Source organism: Agelaius tricolor, unplaced genomic scaffold, assembly GCF_023055355.1.
Source record: "Agelaius tricolor isolate 1412-34295 unplaced genomic scaffold, bAgeTri1.0.p SCAF_11, whole genome shotgun sequence".
In the NCBI taxonomy this organism is placed as follows: domain Eukaryota; kingdom Metazoa; phylum Chordata; class Aves; order Passeriformes; family Icteridae; genus Agelaius; species Agelaius tricolor.
In genome coordinates this window covers 3,911,865-3,935,900 of record NW_027269271.1, presented here as the reverse complement: position 1 = coordinate 3,935,900, position 24,036 = coordinate 3,911,865, and the positions used below count along the sequence as shown (strand labels likewise).

The following is a 24,036-nucleotide window of genomic DNA, read 5'->3' as shown; positions in this document are numbered from 1 at the left end:
TGTAAAACAGGTATGAACTTTTAAGCATGTTTAGACTAAAAGGAGTTGACAATATGCACTATTGATTTGAGGCTGATGTGGTTTTGTTGAAGAATAATTCTTGATCTGAATTGTATCACTTATAAGACAGTAAAGACATTAATTGAAAGGGCATTGTTGAGGCCAAAGTCTTTTATGAAGAGTAGGTTTGGGAGATGTGAAATCTGTTGTGCAGATCTGTGTGTTGATACAATTCAGAGGTGTGCTGTATTTGTGCTGCACTGTTAGACACACACAGAAATCCAGTTGGCATCTGTTAAGTGATACTGCTAAAAAGGGAAGATAGCTCCTTGCATTATTTATCAGACAAACATAAGAGATGTCTTGCTAAGCTATTGCACCCACAAAACTTCTGTTAAATCCCTCATTTGCAAACAAAGATATATTGTAGAAGAATTTCGACCTTTATTTCAGCTGTACCTGGGAGGTTTTTTTAAAGGTAGCTCTTACTTTCCTGACCTAAGAAATTATTTTACTTACTTTTTCTTCATCTCTTTTTATGAGGTAATAATCTTAACTGGAAAACAGAATCAGGCAGTAGTGAAGTTAAAGGACATGGACAGAGGTGAGATCTCTGCAGGGACCAGGAAAAGACAGGCTTCCCTTGCTGCCTTGGGATTTGCCTGAGTTCTGTGCTGCTTTCAGGTGTCAGATTTCTGTGTCTGGTACTGAATGTCGTGGATATCTTTTTGATTCTACTCGAAGTGAGGGAGGGAAGATGAGGAGAAGTGATGGACTTCAGCAACTGAAGGTTTTGTTGTTTGTCTCTTTCTCTGGTGTCATCTTTCCCTATTATGTTCCAGCCTGTTAATAGAATTGGATATCTTTTTTTCCCCAGGGAAGTAGGGTGTGTTTCTATGATCTTATCATTAGACTTGCTGATCACTGTTTCTTTGTTGCTTTTTCTGTATTTCTGATTCTCCTGAAGTTGGTAGAAATGCTTACAGGAAAAAAAATTGCTGTCTTTTGGAATTCATAATCAACATCTTCTCTGAAGATGAGGAGGCTGCTATTTTTAATGTAACAATACTTTAAATTAGAGAGAACATGTCATGGAAGAGGTACAGGAGTCTTGCCTAGGTTGGAGATGCCACTTAGGAATTGTGTTCTCTTTTGGGGCCGGGTTGAGCATTTCCTTGGGTCCCAGGGTGAGCTGATGTTGAATTGACTCCATTTGTCAGTGAGGGGGCTGCTTTATGCAGCAGTCTCTGGTAGAGCAGCCCTGCTGTCTGATGTTTGCCAGCTCTGTCAGATTGATGGTGTTTATTAGCCACACACAGCTCTCCTGGAAAGCCCTGCTCTGTTGTTTGTGAACAAACTAGATTCTTCTGTCAGAAAGACCCTGTAAATCCTTATATGAATATTGCATTTAAATTAGTAGTTGGGTTGCCTGTTTTTGCTTAGGCAGTTTTTGTTGGCTGACTTGGAGGTAGTGAAAGATGAATTTGTATAGGTCATTAAAATAGCTTTGCTTTTAAGTGATAAAGCTGTTTCAGAAGTATCACTTGCCAAAACACACTAACCATGTTGTGGCTGGTGACTTCAGGGTATTTCAACAGTAAGGTACTAATACCCTATTTATGATGTGGCTGGTTCTCTTTTATGTTTAAATAACAGCAGGACCAGCATGAACCTCCCCTACTTGGCAAGCTGAACGTGAAACTAAAAGATTAAAGTGTTTTCAAAGGGCAGCCAAGGTATTGACTTTTTCAGCCATTCTTTCAGCAGGTAAGAGGCAACTTGCTTCTTGCTAGTTTAGCATGGGGAAATGCATTACTAATTTGTGTTTTGCTTTGGTTTTTTAGTTTGATGATATGGATGATCTTGACTTTGAGATAATACTGAAAGCTCTTAATTAGTTTAGTTTATATGTATACACACATGCACACACATATATATTTAATTGGGCTCCCTGTTGAGCTCTCCCAGCTGAGTTTGTTTCCCAGCACAGCTTTCTCTTCACTGCAGCTTTTTTGTTGCTCAGGCAAGGCTGCTCCTGCTTTGGTGTGCAGCATCCACTCATCCTTCTAATGTTGACAGATTTCCTTGTACCTCCAGAACAAGGACAGTTTAATGGTAGTAATGACAAGGCAGTATCAAATCCTTGTCCAAACTGTAACTTGGGCTACTCATTCCAAATACTTAGAAACAATTGCTCAGACCCTTTCAGTTCTCTGTGTTAGTCAGGGGCATTTCTTTCATGTTTTTTCCTCCTATTCAAGGTGAATCTTGCATGAGAGCAAAAATGCTTGTCTTGGCAAAGCTACATATTTGTATGACTGGATTTTTGTTTTAAGGCAGCAATCCAGGGCATGGCAGGGCTCAAAGAAGTGCTGTATTTTCATTTAGATGAGGTGAACAATTAGCTTCCATTGGTTTGTCTACAATGACCAATGTCTGTTGCTTTAGAAAAAGCCAGTGTTGTTGGTTATTCTGAGCCAGAGGATGTCCTCTCTGCAGAAGGGGGAAAAAACATGTTTGTACAAAATTTAGGACAGAATTCCCGCAGGATTCCTGCCAGAAGTTGCCAGGGAATCCTAACCTGATCTTAGGATCTGAGGATCTTTGCTTTAATTCTTCTACTTGTGTTTTTTTCCTTGAGCTTTGTGCTGCTTCATTGCTGTGATGGTTTTGGTGAACCTGGAAAGGAAGCAAAGCAATTTCCAATCATTTTGCTAAGATCAGAGATTTTGGCTATTAGTATTAGTGAAGTAGCAGGTAGGGGATTCTTTTGGAAGGTTCTCGTCTGTGAGCTTTTTAAAGATAAAGTTACCATCACCTTGTGGTCCCATGACAATGGGTTTTATATCCCTACTTGTGATAGCTTGCCCTGTCATGCACTTTCTTGCATTATAGCATTCTAGTTTTACTTTTCATCAGTTAAAAGATTAACAAAAAGTTGAATATAATTCTCTTTTTAGTTCAATGAAATGTTAAATGGCATGGTTTCCTTAAAAGGAAAGTGTTACCTGCTGTAAACCAGTAGTTTATATTCAAAACACCATTTTCCTTCAAATCCATGACAGCTCTATTGTGTACAGAGTACCTCTGTCATTACTCTTGGACCCAAGTTTCCAGCTTGCACATGTCTGCACTTAAATCAATCTTTAATGTCTGGTTTCATTGATTTGGCAGAAATGGACACAGCTGTGTTTCATAAGCTTAAGGATATGTTTGAGTGATAATTATCCAGTCATCCACTGAATAGCTCAAATATCCAAGTAGCTGGCTAGGATATCACTTGTGAACATACTGTGCTGAATTCACAGTGCTGGAATAATCTTAAAAATCCTTCTTGACAGTCTGTATCGAAGGCATGTCATTAATCTTACCCCTGCAGTGTCTTTCTCTTGGTTTTGTAACAAGAATTTAAGGCTTGCCTTTACTGCCCTTAGAGGTATACAAATGATTTTGTATAGCTGGTTCTTACTCCTTGCCAGCTGTGCTCTTCAAATTAATGCTTGTGCTGCTACATCTCAGTGTCTTTTTGATGTCTTCTGGAAAGCATTGTGTTCTCCAGCAGTTACCCAAGTTCTGTAGATATTTATGATGTCATTCCCTCTTTAGGGCACATCCTTTCATCAATAATGCAGATAGATGGCTTAGAAATGGCTCCAGCAGGGCTCTTGTTTGTAATGCCCATTTACCTGAAATCACATTGAGATTTTTCTGGTGACTGGACTGTTGTTGTTTGTGAACAAACAATGAATGGGTTTACCAGAATTTCAGGCCTTCAAATAAATTCCTGTCTACCTTGAGTGTCTAAAGAGACACCATTGTCCTGTGATCTACTATAAGTTTGTATTTTGATAACAAGAAAAAAAGTCTGATGCCATCTTAGAAATACATTTTCCTCCTTCATGAAAATACGCACTCTGAATTGTTTCAGTTGAAGGAAACATATTTTTGGTCAACAGTTTCAAGCACTTGGAGTGGGTCACTGATAAATGGTCAGGCCATCTGACTGTTGGAGTCCTGTACTTGAGTTAACTTGGGTTCCAGGTTTCTGTGTGACTTGGTTTCCAGGTGTTTTATTAGGCTGGTGCTTTGGTGGTCACTGGTTGCTGACTGATCTTGGGTGGAGAAAGGTATTTAACTTTAAGTGATGGCTAATTGGGTCTTTATCTGTTCTCTCCTGAGCTGGCTGATTTACTGAGGCCCTTCCAAAGTGAGACAGAAATATGGAAAAGAGGTGAATGGGATGCTCAGATTCAGAAATAACTGGTTTGTGTGTTGTTTGCTTGTTGAAGTTGTGTGCCCTGGGCTCGACACACTTCCATAAATGAATGCAGGGATGGTGACACAGGTGGCACAGAAGATCCCTCTCTCCCCCAAATGTCTGTGGTAGTTTCCCATAGCAGTCATCATAGCAAACAGGCAATTCATAGGCTGATAGATTTTTCCCTGTTAGCACCATTTCTATAGCAACAGTGCATATCAATGCATGATGTTCAGGACAGAATAATTATAGAGAACATGGCTGAAATGTTGCTGTCCCAGGTTTTACTGATAGAGGCTGTACTCATGTCTCTGAAAGCTGAATTTCAAACCAGACTAAGATACTGTGTGTCCTCTTTGAGAAAGGTCCTTAGTGTTTATTAGTGGCTTAATAAACAAATACATTAAAATGTTCTCTCAGCAGTATTTTCTTCTGAGTAAAAAACTCAGGTGTTCAACAGGGGAGGAGTTTTGACTTCTTTTCCTTTTTTGCCTGTACAAACCAAGGGTGCAGCCAAGGCTGGTGGATGAACCAAGTCCTTAATTCTGTGGATTTGGAGGCTGTTATTCAGCAACAGTTGGGATTTTCTCTCTTGTTAAAAATCTGTCCCAGGATGGTTTGATCATCTTAATTTTGGTTTGGCTGTTTGCAGTTTTGACTCTAGCACTTAACTCAAATTTCCATGCCTACTCCTGGAGGCATTTTCTTTACATTTTTCTTTACATTTTCTTTACCCTGTATGATGTGTAGGTTTACACAGGAAATTCAGTGTGGATCCTCAGGCTTAGTTTTTGTCAGCTTTTTTCTTCCATGTGTTTTTGGCATGTGAGGCTGGTGATTTGCTGGTGTCAGAGTTCCTGGAGTCTGTTTGCAGTAACAAAACTCAGGCTGTCAGTTGTCATTCCTATCTCAGAACTTACAAGTGTGCCACTTACATACAATTATATTCAAGTATTTTTCCCACTTTTTTTTCCTTCTGAGAGAAGGCATGCCACCTGCATGGATCCATTTGCAGATCATCACAATGATTTTCTTCAAGTCTGCCTTCTGCTGAAATTTTTTGTGCTGCTTTATTGAAAATAATAATAAAGAAGCTGGGAATACAGAAGGCAGTTCTAGAGACTATTCACTGTGAGATGTGGTATTTTTGCTGATGCAGAGTTTTAATAATTCTTCCCCATTTGTGTGTTACTTGTGTTATCCTCAGACAAAGCCAAACTGGATCTAACTACCTCTGAAAAGAGGTTTTGGATGCTGAAATCCATGTTAGCAGCATTCAGTGCTCCACTGGTGCATGCTCTGAAGGATGATGTCCCTGTTCAGAATGGTCTCCACAGATGTGTTGTTTATTAATTCCAGTGATTTCGTGCCTGCACTTCTTAGCCAGAATAACACTTTGCAAACTGAGCATCACTTAATCAAGGGGACATTAATCAATTACTTCTCTTCTTGTTTGCAAACAAAAATGACAACTGTATGGCTAAGTGGTGGAGGTCTTGAAAATCCAATTGGGGAAAGATTATCTTCTTATAGAACTGCCTAATTAATGAAAATTATTTGCTTCTAGTTTAAATCCTATTTATTTTCTTTGCAATCTTTTTACTTCTTATTCTTGAAAATAAATATTTCCTTCAGCAATGTCTCTAGGTTATGTTTTCTCCTGTTGTGTCTTTGGGGCAAGGAGGGATTCTGCTCTGGTTCCTTACTGAGCAAACCTGGATTTCTTCTTCAGGATGAAAACAGATTTTGCTCCAAGAGGTTAAACTTTGGGTTTGTTTTAGTTGTGGGAGGGAGATCAGGAAGGAAGAACCTTACACTTTCTGTGCTAAAAGAATTCCCTACTGCTTCCTCTTTTGCAATATGGGAGGGAAACCAAAGTATGTCTCATAAATCCAAGAGTTTCACTCTTCTGGTAACAATTGCAAAGTTAAAAAATTGCAGATCCAAAGAAATAAAGCTTTGTTCTGTGCACTTTTCTCAAGAACTACAGTCAGAGGCTTCTTGGTGATCTCTGAAGAAGAAGCACCAGGGACCTGATGATTTGTAAGCAGTTTGAGAGCAGAAAGTACTTCAGGTTTTGTGCAGTATTGTCTCAGTGTGCCCACACTTTGTCTTTTAACACTCAGACACTGCTGGAGAGGCCTTTAGGTAGCAGAATGCCAACCTCTTAGGACCTCATGCTAGGCTTAAATAGCACATACACATGTTCACATTTTTGGCTTACTCCATTTGTTGCCTGCAATGATCCTTTTCCTTCTGCTTGATTCATGCCTTTGTGAGGGCCCAGATCTGCCACTGCTTGCAGCTGTGTACCAGTTCTCATACTCCAATTTGTTGCCTTCTGCTAGAATATCTCCCACTTAAGTCTTGGCCCTGAGTCAGTCCACTGAGGAAAGCTGCTTTGGAGTGGTGGAAGTCAGAGTGGTAAGGATCTCCTTCCTATTTGTGTGTAACTAACCTGGAAAAATTTCCATTTTGAGCTGAACCTCTTGATTGTTGATGACAGACTAAGATAATGGTTTGATTTTTGTAATAGGATTTGGTAAATGAGTAACTTGTGCCTTGGAGAAGGATATTCTGGCTTTCAGTTTTGGTTCTTCTTTCTTTATCTCATCCTAGGACATGGGAGCTACAAGTTGTACCAGTTTTTGAGATTAAAAAGGGGGGCATGGGTACTGGAGAACCACGGAGAAGAGGCCTAGATAGCTGGAAACCAAGATATGAATGAGACAGAGCCTTGCTGTTACCTTGCTGTTATCGCTCTCTTTATTTCTCCCCCAGCCTCCTTCCATTCCCTAAGTTGGGGAATGAGGTGCATAAAAGCAGCAATAGGATTTATTCAGAACAAATTATAGTGAAAGTGCTCTGTGAATAGTGTCTTAAAGAATAATAATTTTGCCTAATTGACAGCTAATGCCTTTTTCTAAGGTAGAAAAAGAGAATCTAAATTTAAATGAAGCTTCATTTTTAAATAAGACTTCAGTGTCAAACCTAATGAAAGAACTTTTTGTTCCCTTTCTTGCTATTCCGTGGATTCTAATTTCATCTGTCTTGGAGCTTAACCAGCTGATACTGCCGTGACTGTTGTGCAACAGATGCTTGGGGAGAGAATGTGTGTGTGACAGAAGTGAGCTGTGTGAGCACAGAAGTGCTTTGAGCTTGCAGCAGGAGTCTGTGTCACTGGGTCAGCTGTGACAGTCTCTGTCAGGAAGGAATCCAGCATCAACTTAAGCAGCTGAGAGATATTTGCTATTAGTGGTGGTGTCTGAAAACTGTTCAAGAACCCAATTGCTGGTACTCAGATTTTGAGCATAAATTTGCATTTTATTCTTCTGGTTTATCTGCATTATGTACTTCTGGTTTATCTTCCTGATAGTTAAATATGGCAGTTGTGTCCTCATGCAGATCTCAGTTTCCTACCATAAGCAAGCTGAGGTCTCGTGGGTTCTGCTTAGGAAAGAAGTTTCAGTGCCTTCAGAATACCTGCAAGCCCTTCTGTGCATGCATTTCATGGAAAAACGTTTTGGGAACAAGGTGACCAGAATTGCATAGAGTACAGCATCAGTGTCCCTTTTGCAATGTTTTGCAGGTAGTGTTGGTTCATAACTCATGTAAATATCTGGGTCTCATGTGGCTACTTCATGCTTACAGCTTTAGTGGCATCATTTCCAGCTGAAATTCACAGCAGAAATTTTACAGGAGTCAGCTACAAGAGTCCTTTAATGATTGACTTTTTTTCTTTTCATTCTTCTGTCCATCAGATAGTTTTATTTCTCCTGTATTACATTGTTTTCCTGTATTTCTAAATGGTTTTTGTTATAATATTTGTAGTGGTATTGCACATTTAATAACTCTTAGTAATCTGGTTTTTTAATATTATGCTCCCCTATCTGCTTTTGTCATGCCTCTACCCAACGTGTGTCTTCTCTCTTTTATCTCAGTCTTCACTAGTGGTAAATTAGGCAGTGCTTTGCCAAGATACTCACATCTGGAGATTCATAGTGTGTGAGATTTTAGGTCTGGGATTTTATTATTTTTAATGATAAATTTCCTTCAGGAGAATGCAGTAGTATTAACTTGCTTGAGCTTTTATGTCTTTTGTGGAAGTTACTATTTTTATCAGTTTTACTATTTTAATATCATCATGCCTGCTGAAAACTGAATTAAAGTGTGGCTTTGGGTGATTTTCACTTCTCTTCTTTAAGGGTATTTCCATGCTGTCTTTACTTGTACAGTGCAGTAACTTGGGTGGGTTTCTGCTTTGGTGGCTGGAATGTGGAACTGAAGGATACCGTTTGGAAGGTGCAGTTTCTTTTTTCTTTGTTGTTCTTTGCCTCTTCCTTGGTGACTCTCTGCTTCATTGTGGGGCTTTTATGTTCATTGGGTCTTCTTTAGATGTGGAGTGTGTGCTTTGTTTTTTTTTTTAGTATGTCTGGTTTCTTCCCTTTTTTTGTTGTGGGTTGTGTAGGTTCTTAGCAGTTGTCTCAGCTTTTACCTTTTAGAGAGAAGTTTTTCTGCACTCTCTAGTTTCCACAAGATCAGGGGCTCAGGTTCATTGTGTCTGGAACAGATTTTTTTGGTCCCTACAGTCTTGGGTAGTGACTCTGCATTTATAGTTAATGATGATCCATGCAAGGCACTTTTGTTTTCTTCATGGGGATCAAAACAAATGACACTTTGTACTCACATTATGCATAAGAATAAAGAGGATATTGGTCATCTTGACTCTTGAGCTCTTCCTAAAATTTCACTGTTTCCTCAAAGCTTTTGTACTGTTCTGGCCAGGAAGTTTCAAATGTATCTTTAATTTTAGGGTTGTCTTTTAAAATGCTGTTTATACAGTATTTTGGGAACAGTGTTTGACCCGAACTGAGCCAAGAACATCTGCTGTGGAAGGGAGTCAGACATCAATGCTCTGTTAGATGTCTGTGAGAGTCCAGTCCTCTCTGCTCAGGTTCTTTCAGATATTCCACACACGGAGGGTGTAATGCTTAATGCTAGATTAACCATTTGATGCATTAACCATGTAATGCTTAATGCTAGATTAACCATTTGAATGTAGCTGACGTTACAAAGGATTTCTGATTTTGCAGTGTGATACAAATGCGAGTTCAACCTAGCAAACTCCAGCAATTGCAGCATACAATTTTCAACACAATCCCCGTGTGTGATCTGGAGTGTGCTCACTGTCACGATGCTGGTGACACCAGGAAGGAAGGAGTACGTGGGTTGGAGCCAGCTGAAGTTCTCTGCAATTCTTTGCTTCTGTGGTTTTGTAGAGGCAGTGTCGGCTGCCCCGTGGTGCTGCAGCTAACCCCAGCAGACAGTCACTTGGGACAAAGAACTCGGGGAGAAAGAAGCGTTTCCAGCACCAGCTGATTGACTCACTCTCAGCTGGGATGCAGTCAGTGGGTCTGGCAGAGCTGTTTGTCCGAGCAAAGGGCACTCTCTGCTCCCCTCTGTGCTGAGATCAGGTGGGCTCTGCAGCAGCTGGGCTCGGGCACACCCTGCTGCTGCCCTTGCTCGGAGCTGCCTTCCCTTGGGGGGATCTGCGGGGCAGTGCCTGCGTGGGAATGGTCAGCAGCACAGCCTTGGGTGAATTGGCAGAAAAACTCACTGAAGGCAGCAGACCCTGCTTAGCTGTGCTGGCTTTGGCTGGGATAAAGTTCATTTTTCCACAGTATCTGGTGTGGGGCTGTGTTTTGGATTTGTGCTGAGAGCAGTGTTGATACCACAGCAATATTTTGGTTACTCTGAGCAGGGCTTACACAGAGTCAAGGCCTTTTCTGCTCCTCATCCCAGCAGCAAAGAGGCTGGGGTGCACAACAAATTGGGATGGGGTATAGCCAGGACAGCTGACCCCAACAGGGTAATTCTAGGTCACATATAGATATATAATAATATAAATCTGGAGGAAGAAGTTGGAAGGGCTGACATTTGGAGTGACTTTTCCAAGTCACTGTTACACAGGGTAGAGCCCTGCTTTCCTGGGGCTGGCTGAACACCTGCCTGCTCATGGGAAGCAGTGAATTAAATCCTTGCTTTGCTCAAGCATACATGTTTTACTTTCCCTACTGAGGTGTCTCCATCTCAACCCATGAGATTTTTCACTTCTGTTCTGCTGATTCTCTCCCCCATCACTGTGGGGGAGTGAGCCAGTGGCTGCATGGGGCTGAATTGCTGGCTGGGGCTAAACCACAACAACAGTCTAGATATTTTCATTGTTTGGGTGTGATGAATATTTGTATCAGTACTTTTAGTTTGCTTTCTGCTGTACAGTCTGAATGGCGTGGTAGGAAGATGCCACACAGCGTGTCAAGGCTTCAGGCTGGCATAAATGCTTAGGTGTTTGTGCATCATAGGAAACACTCTCAGTTCCACATGTAATTCATTTCTGAGCACAAAAGCATTTATTGAATTGGAGAGGAGAAACTGAGTGGAAGTTGAAATGACTCAGTGTAACTCAGTTTTGGTAATTGGATATGCAAGGTAGGCAGTGAACACTGTGACTCTATTGCAGCGTGGTGACAGTCATTGCACAGACCCAGCTGTGCTGCTCTGACCTTCTCTGCTCTTGATCACTTCCTGATATTGCTGTTCACAGATTATTTGGGTGTTGAGCAGATGGATAGTATAGGAAGCAAATGATTTAGTTATTCCAGTGTGAGGATTTTTTCAATATTTGTCTCAGGCAGCGCATTGACCAAAACTGTTGCTGTGACTGTTCCTGTTAGGGGAGTGGTGATGTACTTCTGAAAGCTGCTAGACATGAGAACATTGTGAAGGTTGCCAATTCTGGAACTTTAAAGTTGATAAATATATATTTACAGCAGCTCAGTACTAATTCAGCTCCTTACTGTATCTTCACACAATATGAAAAAGCATAAATATATTCAGACATACTCTTGTAATGTAGCAGTGGGCACAAAATTATCATTGTGTGGACAGCTTTTTTAGGATACAGCTTGATGGCAGATGTTATATTTTGTAAACTCCATTTCCTTTGCATGGAGGGTTTTTTCCCAAGTGATTTTCTGCTTATTAAAAAAATAAATTGAAAAAACCAATGTTTGTGTGCCACTTCTCAGCATGGTGGCCCACACCTAACTGAGGCAGAGTTCTCTCAACTCCCATCACAGTAACCAGGTAGAAAAGGAGAACCTGGATCAGTGTGCAGCACTGCTGTCCCTTCCAGGCAGGTCCTGTGAGGTGGAAAATCTGTCAGGGAATATGGGGAGGAAGTTCCTGTGAGTGCCTGTAGATTATGTGAGAGGAGTCATTGAGGAAACTGGGCTTGAGCATTTGCTGATAGAAGAATTCATTTGCTCTTGTTGATGTGAGGCTGAGCTGCCAACTCCGTAGCCTTCTATGATAGCTGTAATTTCTTTTAATTAACACCATCCAAATATGGCCAGAAAAAAAGCCCTCAGAGCTCAGGTTTCTATTTTTCCTTGCACAGAAGGACGTCCCTAATTCTTTCCCTTTTCACCTCCCATTGATATGGAGAAGGGGAACAGTTGAAGCTGATGTGAGGCAAGGGTCAAATATATAACCTTTATTTAAGAATACACAATTTTGTCATACTCTACATAACTGTATCATACAAAGCCAATGTGCCAACTTTTCTTAAAAATGTAGTGGTTAAAAAACCCCAAATTTTTAAAGGGTGGGGTTTTTTTAAACAGAGGAGATTACTTTGGGATAAATGTACCATTTTGAGCATGTGGGGGGACCTGACAGTGGTGTTGAAGATGTGATACCTCTGTCCTCTCCTGTCACTACAAAAATGAAACTTGTAACACATCAGAGTTTTATTTCTGTGCTTTTCCCTTCTGTAAATGAAAAAGCTGCAGGAGAGAGGCATTGGGGAGCTGTGCATTTGGCAATATTCCACAAGACAATCTGAAGGGTAATGGAGATAGGGAAGGACAGGACAGCAGTGACACTCAGAAGCCAGAGATGAGATTTTTTCTTTTATGTGGTCTGTAATTTAAAGCTTAAGTGCAGTTGAATGCATTTTCAGTGGAGGAATCAGTGTTAATTAAAGCACGAGGACTGGGAGTGTAACATTCTAGTGAAATGTAGCATCCTCTCTCCTGGGAATGAGAGTTCTGTCAGTTTTCCCAAAACAACCAAGGGTGGAATGTGGGTGGTGTCCTGAACAACTCAGATGGGACTGGCATACTCAGAAATACCTGTTGTGTTTGACTGACATCTGCCACATTGCTCCCTTTCATTGCTTTCCTTTCTGCATTCTTATGGTGACACTTGAAAATTTGAGGATATTTTACTGCTTAAATATTGCTCTTTTTTTGGGATATTTTCTTATTTAAATATTGCAGTTTTTTGCCTTCCAAGCTTGTCTGTCTGACATACTTGTTTTGGGTCACTTGGAAATAAAGCTTTTCAGATTATTTTATTGCATTCCTTAGAGGCATTAAGTATGAGCTGCTGTAAAACTGTTTTGTCATGTGGAATTACCCAGTTACCTGTCACTCTCTATTTGTTTTCAGACCATGCAATAGCTCCGAATTAAACTACAAACCAAAAGTGAACTTAATAAACAGCAGCAACTTTGGAAGCAGTCACCTGTGCTTCAGACATAGATCCATGGAAGCTGATTTATAAGAGTGTTCACACTAGAGGGCACTAACAGCTCATTAATTTAAGCACAAACCAATTTTTACTCTGTAACACTGTGGTTGGGTAGTCTCACTGTTTTTATAGTGGATGCCAAAGGCTTCCATTTCTTTGCAGCCTTTTCTCTGCAGAAATGAAAGTCATAGTGTTCATGCAAGGATGCATTAAAAGTCTGTGTGTGGAGTTTTCCTTTGTGTGTTTTTCTGTTTGGTTTTTTTTTGGTTTTTTTTGGGTTTTTTTGGTTTTTTTTACTAAACAATAGTTTGGATCATTTGTGGAGAAATGTATAAATTCCATTTTTACTTTTTATTGCTTTCAATGTAATAATTTTTGCTTAAAGCTAATGAAGAGTCCTATAAGACAGGAAGTGATAAATAACACCTTAAAGTTACCTAATAGAGTTAACATATATACTGGGATATACCTTTTAAAGCTGGTAAGAAAAGGAAAAGCAGAGTATATGAACTGATGTTGCAAACCTCAATTTGTTAGGGATACTGCATCTATTTACATATTGATTCCTGGCATAGAGAAAACAATAGGGGGAAAAAATATGGTAAGTCAATACTGCCAGTGACTGATGGATCTTAATGGAACCTTCAGTTTATGTTGGTTTTAAGTCTGTTGGTAATCTTAAAATACAGGTTAGAATCCAAAGTCTGGACCTCAGAGTGGTGTAGCCATTTTGGAAGTCATTTATTTTTGTTAAGGATTTTAGGCACTGCATCTTGATGAAAACCCCTGCAGCAAGTGGTTTCTGACACCTTTTTGCTCTTTGTAGGAATGGTTATTGGGTTGCCTTGGAGATGATCCTGCTGCTGTAAATGTAGGGCTGAAGATTAATGGTGTGGGCAGTATGGAGCTAATGAACGGACAGTCCAGTGGTGTTAACATTGCAGCTACTGCTTCAGAGGTAAGGACTGCAAACCTCACTTACTGGCTAACTCTCTGCTCCATTTTTACTGTAAAGTGCACTAAAATGTGAGTTTTTCTTTTAACAGCTGTCATCCAACAGATTCTTGTTCTATGTGTTGGTTTCATACACTCCACTTCAGTGTGAATAAAATGTAAAGTCCTGAACTTGGCATACCAAAATAGAGCATGAACTTGCATATACCATAGCCAAAGCTGACTTTTTCCATGTTCTCTTCCATCACATCTAGACAAGGAAGCTTTTCTTTTCAAGTTTTAACAAGAATAGACACTCTTAGCACATTAAGCTGGCTTGGCAAGGCCGGTGGGAAATGTTCTTTTCTTTGACAGGTACTTGTGTGTGTGTACTGAGGGGCAGTCTGACACAGCAGCAGTGAATAAAGTTGTTCCCTTTGTCTCTTGGACTCTCTTCTGGCATAGGTGGGGATCTCTCCTGCCCATCAAAGCTTCTGCCCTCTAGAAATGAGCAGCTTGTGAGCTGAGTGTGTGCATCAGCCAAGCAATGGAGATTGGCCTCATCTGCTGGTGCCTCTTAGTTTGAAGTGAATGTAGTTTTCCATTTGTCATCTGCATGTTAAGGAAGAGGCTTGGGCTGAAATTAGAACACCACAAAGTCCTGACTGAAGTTGCTTCCTCCACGAATCTCTGCAATGTAGCAAAGATGTTTTGTTTATTTATTTACATATTTACAGATGAGTTTTGATAGCAGCTATGTGTGGTGTGCACTTGAATATGGAAATGGGGAGTACCACAAACAAGGCCAAAAGAAAATTGGAGTTTTGTGCTACCAAAAGGAACCAAATAATCTCCACCACAATTTCACAACTATTGTCAAGAGAGCTGGCATCGGTCTCCAAGACTGTTGTTTGTTTTTATATAGATTCTTGTACTCCTGTTATAATTGCTTCATGAATCATTGACTGTTTTTTGGCATGCACCTGAAAAATTTTCTTGGAGGAAAGCAACCTTTTTACTCAGCAAAATAGTCTTGAATGTTTATGTGCTGTCTGATAAAAATGAGTAAAATATATTTTGGCAAAATTACATAAATTTACTTTAAGCAAGTGGTATTTTTTCCCTATCTTGACTAAGAAGTAGGAAAGAGGACTTGTAACTGAAATGTTTCTGTAAGCATACTGGTTACTGAAAATGCATGTCTGGTGTGGAGCTTTTTGTTGGTGTTTTCAAAGGCATATTTTTCAGAGAGATTGTAATATCAGAATCTGATTAAAAGTGGACATCATTATTAAATAAGCATTTTCTTTATAATGTATCCTTATATCAAAAGTGCTTGAAAATGGACATGAGTTTATTTCAACTGGCTGAATTCTCAAGGACCCATGTCCACAGCCTTGAAAGCTTTCAACATTAGCAGTGAAATGGCACAGACTGTCACAAAGGGCCTTGATTGTGTTGGCCACCCCAACAATCCCAGCCTGTGCATCCCTGGCAGTGGTGTCCAACCCCTCCTGGAGCTCTGGCAGCCTTGGGGCTGTGCCCATGCCCTGAGCAGCCTGGGCAGTGCCGGCACCCTCTGGGGAAGAACCTTTCCCTGATACCCCAGCCTAACTTGCCCTGACACAACTTCAGCAATGAATGAATAGAATGTAGGTCTGCATCTCTGTGCTAGAGGAAGTGATTGCTCATAACACAGATGTATTGCTTTAATGTGAAAACTGTCTATGAAACATATGAAGCCAATATGAAGTGTTTATTTTTTGAGCCACATTTGTATTTTTCAAGGAAGCAAAATCTTTATTTTGTAGATAAATGCTCATAGAATGACATCCTAGTATCTGGTATTTTTTGCAAATGTGAATTACTGTAATTTAAAAACAACACTAAAATTCCTTCTGCTAAATGTCTTCAACAGGAACACATGTAGCTCAGTGTAATTTTTGTAAGCTTCCTTGTTTTTAAGAGAAAGAGGAAGAGAATTGATAACTATTCCCTTGGGGGAGACCCATTTTCCTTATCTTTGTGATATTTTTTTCTGATTGAATTTCACTGTGACTGTATTGCTTTTATTGATATAGTTGCTGTTATTACCTTTCCTGTCAATAAAATTGGAATTTAATTATTCATTGAAATATAACTGTTTTGTGTTCAGGAATTCCTTTGGAACCATGGAATTACTGGGATTGGAAGGGATGGTAAAGACCATGCAGTGCCACCCCTGCCATGGGCAGGGACACCTTCCACTGTCCCGGGTTGCTCCAAGCCCCATCCAGCCTGGCCTTGGACACTTCAGGGATCCAGGGGCAGCCACAGCTGCTCTGGGCACCCTGTGCCAGGGCCTCCCCACCCTCACAGCAAAGAATTTCTTCCTAACATCTAATCTAACCCTGCCCTCCTTCAGCTAAAAGGAAATCCATAGAAATCCAGTTGTCACTTTGAGGGTCTGATTTTTTGCCGTCCACATCAGGAAAAAGTCTGTTCTGTGACTGAATTTGAATTGAAAAATTATGTGAACAATGACGTTTGGACAGAGTGTAAAAAAGAGAAGACAAAAAGGACAGGTCCAAAACATCATCTGTGGTTTTTTGTTTCTGCAGAAGAGTAGCAGCTCCGAGTCCTTGAGTGACAAGGGTTCATCTGAACTGAAGAAGAGCTTTGATGCAGTGGTATTTGATGTTCTAAAGGTCACACCAGAGGAATATGCGGTAAGCAAGTCCAGGAATTCCAATTTCTTTGTGTGTGACTCTGCTTTGCAGCTTTTCCTCTGCTTCTCTATTGCTGCACTTTTCTCGCCTAATTTCTGTCATCCATGGATTTTAAAAACAGATCCTGTTCTTTACTTCTTCATCGTCTCTATTCTGTTTGAAATTTGAATTGAAATTAATTTATCTTTTTGGGCTCTGCTGTCCAGATAATTTTCATACTCTTATATGTAGCATAGACCAAAGATTCTTTATTCTATGTGACAGTTTAATTCTGTCATGCATATTTTAGTTGCAAGGCAATATTTGATCTGTACTTGGGTTTTTTTTCTGGAGCTATTTTAATTCTTAGCTCTGCTAGCTCTTGCTCTAGGAAGCTTTTCTAGTTTTCTTCTTTTGGCTGCACAGAATAATGAGATGTTTAACCAATGTTAATTGGTTAAACATCTCATTGGTTAAGATGTTGGGTGATTGTTTAGTTTTGCTTTTACTCCCTGTGGAGGTGAGGACAACAGATGGTCCCTCTAAGTAATTCAAGTATGTTGCTAGAAAGATTGCTAAGCTCTTAATATATTTCCAATTCAAGTGATGAGATTGATGAGGAATTGTCCTGGGGAGATTATTGATATGGAGTAATACATGTCACAAAATATCCCCATTTAGTTTGTTCTGGTTTGTAATTGTTAATAACTATTTCAGTTAATTATTAATGGCACAATTGATTTTAATGAGAACACTGAAAATTTAAAGCAGCTGGATTATGAAGTGGTACTTCAACATTAAATTCTTCTTGGCTGAGGATCATAATTAATGATGGGATTTATTCCTGACTGAGGCTCAAGTCATGTGGTTTGGGCCTCTTCCTTGCTCTGTTGTCAGGAACAGCTGGGCAATGCATCACCCACTTTCCATGGGAAGATTTTTTTTGAAGCTGGCTGTCCTTCCAGTTTTATCTTATGATTCCTGTACATAAAGTAAATGTAACTTAGGAAATCTGGGGCTAGGGACATGAATTCCAGTGGAATGTGCATTCAGGCCAGAATGAGTTTGTTGAATGGCTCTACTATTTACCAGTGGTAGATGCTGTTGGGCAGCAGAATAGATCAGTCAGTCTCTGTGGAGCTGCTGTCACTCCCTTGGACAGCAGAATATACAGAGGTGCCTTGTCATTGAATCACATTTCATAATTCTTGTGCTCCACCATCTAATCCTTCTTCTCTCAAATGCAGCAACCTTTGACTCCGTGTGTTCTAAATGTTACCCACTTAAGAAATCTTGGTTAGGAAAAAATCTGATCCAAATCCAGTGTTTTTCCTGTTTTCATGGTATGCCTCAAAGTGGGTAGAGTTCTACTCACCAACAGGAATCTTTTAATTAAGCATTTCACATTACACTTATGAAGCTGTGCCTGTATTTTTGGTTTCTATTACTGAGTATAATTTTGCTGTTTTCTCAGTCCCTCAAAAGAAGCATTTTTGCTTTTAACCTTTTTCCTTTTAAAGTATCTGGTTCTTTGTAGCAGGTTTGATTTACTATAAATCGATATGAAACATCTTGCATGTAGAATTCTGAACAATTGAACAAAATCATCAGTATTCAGTCCTTTGGCAAGGAAATAATTGATTTCATTTCTTTTTGAGTGTTTCTTTACACAGCTGCACTTCTTTGTTAATGTTTGTTTCCCCAAGCATGTATCTGCTTTTCCAGTAGCACTTTTTGCTTTGAATTCTGTCTTTTTCTGATCATTCTTGCTGAAGGTTGTAGAAATAAGTAAATTTGCCAAAAACTTAGGTACTGTGGAGGAAAAGTATCTTTAACCCTTGTTTTTATTTTCTCAGCCACTTCCTTATTCTTCCTGGGTTTAGTTCTGCTGTAACACAGAGGTGTAAAATCTTTGTCTGAGTTTCATTGTGGATGTGAAGACCACCAGAGTGAGGCAGTAGGGCCGAACTCTAGAGGATGCAAAAGTGTGTGAGGTTTCCTGGTGGTGGGTAGTACTTCTTGGGTTGGACATGGATATGCTGCCAGTTGCTTTTTCAAAGTATGAGAAAGCTTCTCATTTATTGATAGCTCTTCTAAAATGGATGCAGGCATGTCTCTGTGACAGCAGAGTGAATACTGTTTAAAATAATGTAATTTATTTTGAAGTGGTGAACTGATGAAATAATTCATGGGCTGCCTAAGTAGCTTTTGATTGAGAGGAAAGATAACATGAAAAAGCCAGTAAAACAGCAATAAAAGTAAGTTGCTGCACAAGAGGTAGTTAGGCAGCTGTCTAAATAGTGGTTAGGAAGCCTTGGCTCCAATGAAGAGAGTTCCTGAACAGAGGTGGTGTAAAGGTGAGAGTTCACTGATCAGGATCAAGTCAACACAGACATTATGAGGTCCCATCCTGTAGCTTGTGTGATCTGTTTTGATTAGAACAGGTCCCTGTGCACACATGGGAGATGTACAATTATGAAGAAGAACAAAAATCTGAAAGATAATGAAGTTTGAGATACACTGGAAATAAGATCCATCCTAGTGATTTCAGTACCAATGAGAGACACAGGTGTATTTTCAGTTCCCACTGTCTCAAAGACATCATTATCATTTCAAAACTCTCTCTGTTTAGTCATTTAGTGGCTAAGAGATGAGTTGGACAACAAAAGGTTATAATCCTGTATTTTCAAGTAGCTGCTACCAAGCCAAAGAGAAATCTGAGTGCAGATATTTTTGGTGATTTTATTTCCATATTCTCACTTTTGGCAGTCATCTAACGCTGTCCTGAGTACACAGGAGGGGTGCTGTTTCATGTAATGGTCCTTTGTGTCATAAGCAAAAGTCTTCCAGCCCTTCAAGGGGGCCAGTTGGAACAGTAATGGAAATTCTTGTTGTAATAGAGGTGTAAGAGTCAGTTATAACCTTGTTAGCAGCTGGGTGGTTTTAATTCTTCCTAAGGTTGAAGGCTGCTTTAGAAATGGGTGAGATCTTCAGGCCCTGCTGCTGCTGTTGCAAATTTATAGTTTGCTTTATCACCTTGCAGCTTACAGAGAGCTTCCAGGGGATGTACTGAATACCTGAGTGTTGCGTGGATTCTGGGGAAGAAGAATCCCATTCAATAAGTGTGAAGTAGTGTCGGGCTCTTTAGCTTGTCAGAGTGACCCCAAGATGCATTACAAAGTCTCTTTTCCCAGCCCAGCACTTGAGGAAGGAGTCAGGGCTCCTCATTTCTCGGTCTCAAGGTTGTTTATTGTTCCTTATCTATAAAAAATTTTCTCCTGCCCTGCCGAGGTCCACTCACCAGGACAGTTCCAGGCACACTGTGTGCCCTTGGGGCAGTGTTATGTCTTTATACTAAAAACTACGTATTCAATGTTTACAATTACTTTCCAATACCTATCACCTATGTTAGACAGTGAGCTTCTACTCTAAACCAATCTGAAAGTGCCAACATCACAGCAGAAGATGGAGGCCAAGAAGAAGAAGGAGAAAGGCAGGACAAGCCCAGATCCCTCCATCTTGCCCCCCTGAACCCCCATTCTAGAAACCCCAAAATCTGCTTTTTCACCTTGTGATAAATTCACTATCATTCTACTTAATTTGTCATGGCTTGCTGATCTTCATCTAAGGTTGGTAACTTGCTCCATGGGTCATGATCAAACCCACAGGCATTTCTGGGCTCTGTGCCAGGGTCTCTGAGCCCCCTGGCAGGGGTCTGGGCTGCTCAGGACAGCCAGAGGGATGTCCTGGGTCCTGACAAAGTAGGACACATTTAAGGATTCAATGGCCAGCTTTGTAGATGGAACTAGGAAGGAGACCATCTCTGATTTAAAGCCCTGCTGTTAGGCTGGTCACTGCTCACTTCTTTATTGCTGGGCTGGAAGCCACAGCCAGGCTGGTGCCAGCCTTGCCCCGTGGTGTCTGGCCCTGCTGGGGGGGCCGTGGTGTGCCCGGGGTCGGCGTGGTCGCAGTGAATGCTCCCCATTTTCATCCCAGGGAGAAGTGTGGTTTTGAGCACACAATTTGTGGGGGAGGGATCTGTTAGTGGTGCAGTGGCAGTGGGAAGGGGAGGCTGGTGAGGCTGAAGGAAAGAAGGAGAATGCTTGGGGACATGAGCTCCAAATTAAGGTGCTGGCCAACCTCAGGTTGAGGAAATATTTATTTTTTGCTTTACAGTAAATTCTTATTCCTTAGACAGCTACTGTTTAATTATTAGACTGTTTATTACTTTTTGACTCACTTTTCCATTTTATACTTTGACTTAGCCACGGTGGTGTAAATATTTGAGGTAGAATTAAGGGAAGCGCAGCTGTATAAATCCATTGCTTTTTTTTTCCACCTAGTTATCTAAGAAGGATTCTTTATTCTTTGCCCCAGTCCCTGGAAGTGCTATGGAGTAAGCTCATGCTAAAATGTATGTGTATTTCTTTCTTTTTAATTCCTGTGAAGCTTTGTCAGATGATTGTTGGAAGAAAATACTGCTTCTTTTGGAAACAATGTGAAAATAGAGTTTATTTTAAAATGGTTTCAATGAAACAAGGAGAAGCTCTTATGACAGTGAAATATCAGGTTATCTACTTCCTGCTAGCTTTACTTTGCAGAAGAATATTAGAGTAAATATGTTCCCAATGAGAGCAAGAAGAAGCAACTTAATTACAGCATGTGGAGGAACTATTAATGATAAAAGTTTTGGAGTGGACTTTGTGAGAAAACAAGTAGAGCTTCAACACAGGAACTGGAATCCCCTGGTGTTCATTCTGGACAGCAGAATTATTCTCCTACTGATGCTATGCTTAACAGAGGCTTAGCTATTTTTTCAGTGAAGAAAATATCCTGGCAGCCTAGAGATACAACACTAAGCCAAGTTGGAAGGCTTAAATATAATTCCTTCTAGAAATTCAGATTAAGGAACAATTTATGAAGTGCTGCTTCAACCAACATGGCTTCAAGTAAAATCAGGTGATGGCAGCATTCTTCAATGACCAGAATGCAGACATTTGACTTTCTAAATTTCAAACAGAAATTTCTTTTTAGACTGAGGGTTTTCTGTCTGGGAGGGAGCAGTGGGGGAAGTGCCCTGTCCTTAGGGTAGGTACATGGCAGGAAAACTTACAGTACATACAGCAAGTGACCTGGTAGAAAGAGTTCATGCTTGAGAAGGACTAAAGAAGTGGGGATATAACCCAGGTCCAATGAGAACTTTCATATAGAAGTGTGGAGAAGAGCTTAATGCAGAGGTCTTAACTGGAACTAGAAGTTCTTAAGGTCTTTGTGAAAGGAGGGTAATCCATGTATTCTCATAGTAAAGAAAAAGAACCAGGAAATATTTTTGAATTGTATTTCATTGGGCTTCTTCATATTCTTCAAAGAAGCAGCACGCAGAAATGTAGTTCTGAGCTGTTTGAATATAAAATTTCTGACCCGGCAGACCTCCCCGGGAGAGGGGTAAAACCTCTTTATATGAAGCTGTGTGGTAATAATTTTAGTATTTTGAAGTACTTAATTGTTCACAAGTCCAACTTCTCAGCACCCATGAGAGCTAAAATATTTTTACACTTGGCTGTTGGAGACTCCCCAGGCAAGGTCTTTTCTATACATGCAGAACTCCCGTGGCTGTGAAGGGGTGGGGAGGTGTCTTCCAGCAGCCATTTCACTGTGTTAATTGGAAAATGATCATGCACCACTTTTAAAAGATGTTTTTGCCTTGTACAGCTGTTCATGTGGTTGAGAATTGGGAAATATAATTGTGATATATTAAAAGCATACCTTTCCTACTTATATTCTAGAGCTGTTATCTAGGATCTAGGGCAAACAGAAACAAAACCTCCATTCAGCTCACCCTGTGCAATGATGAAATACTTTATTATCTAAATGAACTTGGTAGAAATACCACTTCTGGAAAGAGAGAAAATACCATGTTTCCCTATCTCTACATAATCAGAATGCTTATTTAAATAAGTAAGGACAAGTTCACAATTTTGTATTGCACATGTAATTATTTTTATTTCTTTTAAATCTGCAGCTGGCAGCTCTAAAACCAGAGAAGTTATGGTTGGCGTGCTTCATGTAACAAGTTGATTTGAACACTTATAATTTTTGGTTTGAATATTAAAGCATTAAACCACATTTGGGAGAGGGAAGCTCTCCAAGAATTTGTATTGGCTGGGTTAAGGAGCTGGAGTGAGAAAAGTTAGTGCATTGTATCCCTCTCACTTGCAGAAACCAAACTAGGGGCTTTGTTTATTGGGGTTCAAATCCTCCTTGAGAGGGTCAAGGCAGAAGTTTTTTGTTGCTGTTAGAGTTGAGCAATGGTACATAACATAAAACTCGGAAATTATTTTTGAAGCTTTGTAATTTCAAGTGCTATTAATTAGACTGCCAGCCTTTCAGTCTGCTTTATTTACTTACTTAGCAGTGAGTGAGCATGTTTTAAAAGAATAAAAATTCAATCATTAGACTTATAGATATAGACTTAGAGATATGAGCAAGTTAATGTTTCAAAAAATCTGTTTTGTTAAATGTAGTTTTAGACTCTAATGTGAGTTACTGTCATATCTACAAACTCAAATGGCTTTTTAGCAATCAGCTTAGATATTCAGCTCTCAGTGGCTTGGTTCCTTTGAATTATGAGCAATTTACTAAGCCCTGGGAACTCATAATGGAAATTTCAAGCTCTCTAAGAAAGGAACTGCAATAAGGGGTGTTTCTTGAACTAGTGCTTCTGTGATACAGTGTTACTTAAGGTTTTAATAAAAGCAAAAATGTGTCAACCAAGCAAGGAAAAAAACCCATCAGCCTAATATCAACATGGGCCTAGAAGAAAGAGGTTTCTCTGTTAAATCTTCCAGAGGTTTCTATGATTGTCAGGCTTTTAAAAATATTGTAATGTACTTAATAGCAATTTCAAATATTTTTAATATTGACCACTAATCCTGAACCCTGACAGTTGTGTATTTTTTGGTGTTAAAATGTCCTTTTTAATATTCCTGTTTAAAATGTATGCATTTGTTTTTATATATGAATTCTGCTGTGAAGTTCTAATAATACTTTTTATTTCATAAGTATTTTGTATTGATCCTGTCTTAATGTAGTAATTTGTTTAGGAGTCACTAGTGAAGCAAGTCAATTTAGCTAAGGCAGTTCAGGCTGATGAAGAGGATGGATTCTGGAGGGCTAGCACGAAAGACAACATTTATTTTTAAGTCTTCTCTCTTCAGTGTGAACAAATAATCAGTTTCCTGGCTTTTTTTATTGTGCTGTTATTGCAGTCTTGTTTCAGTGAGGAGGATTTGCAGTGAAATGTCAAAAACTATTGAAATGCCTGTGTCTTTTGTAAGGATCTTTTAATGTGCCTTCTGTTTGAATTTTATTGAACTGCCCATTCTTTTCATTTCATCTTCCCAAACCCAACCAATTTTGCTATTAATTTGCTTCACTGAGAAGCATAATGCTGCACCCACTCAGCCACATATTGACCAAAAATAACACATTTCTGAGGAAGCTTGATAAACTGAACACACAAATGGAGGGCTGGAGATGGAGTTCTGTGGCTGCTGTTCCAGG

The 24,036-nt window shown here is 39.8% G+C and overlaps 1 protein-coding gene across 4 annotated transcripts in view; it reads left to right on the top strand.

Annotated features, from left to right (window-relative positions):
* Positions 1 to 24,036, top strand: part of RALGPS2 (Ral GEF with PH domain and SH3 binding motif 2) — a 115,843-nt gene that overhangs the window by 9,461 nt on the left and 82,346 nt on the right. For all 4 annotated transcript variants that reach the window (XM_071435878.1, XM_071435882.1, XM_071435881.1 and 1 more), the window contains exons 2-3: positions 13,680 to 13,811; positions 16,387 to 16,494. In XM_071435878.1, coding sequence (XP_071291979.1) covers positions 13,755 to 13,811; positions 16,387 to 16,494 — 165 coding nt within the window. In that variant the 5' untranslated portion in view covers positions 13,680 to 13,754. The remainder of the gene's footprint in view (positions 1 to 13,679; positions 13,812 to 16,386; positions 16,495 to 24,036) is intronic.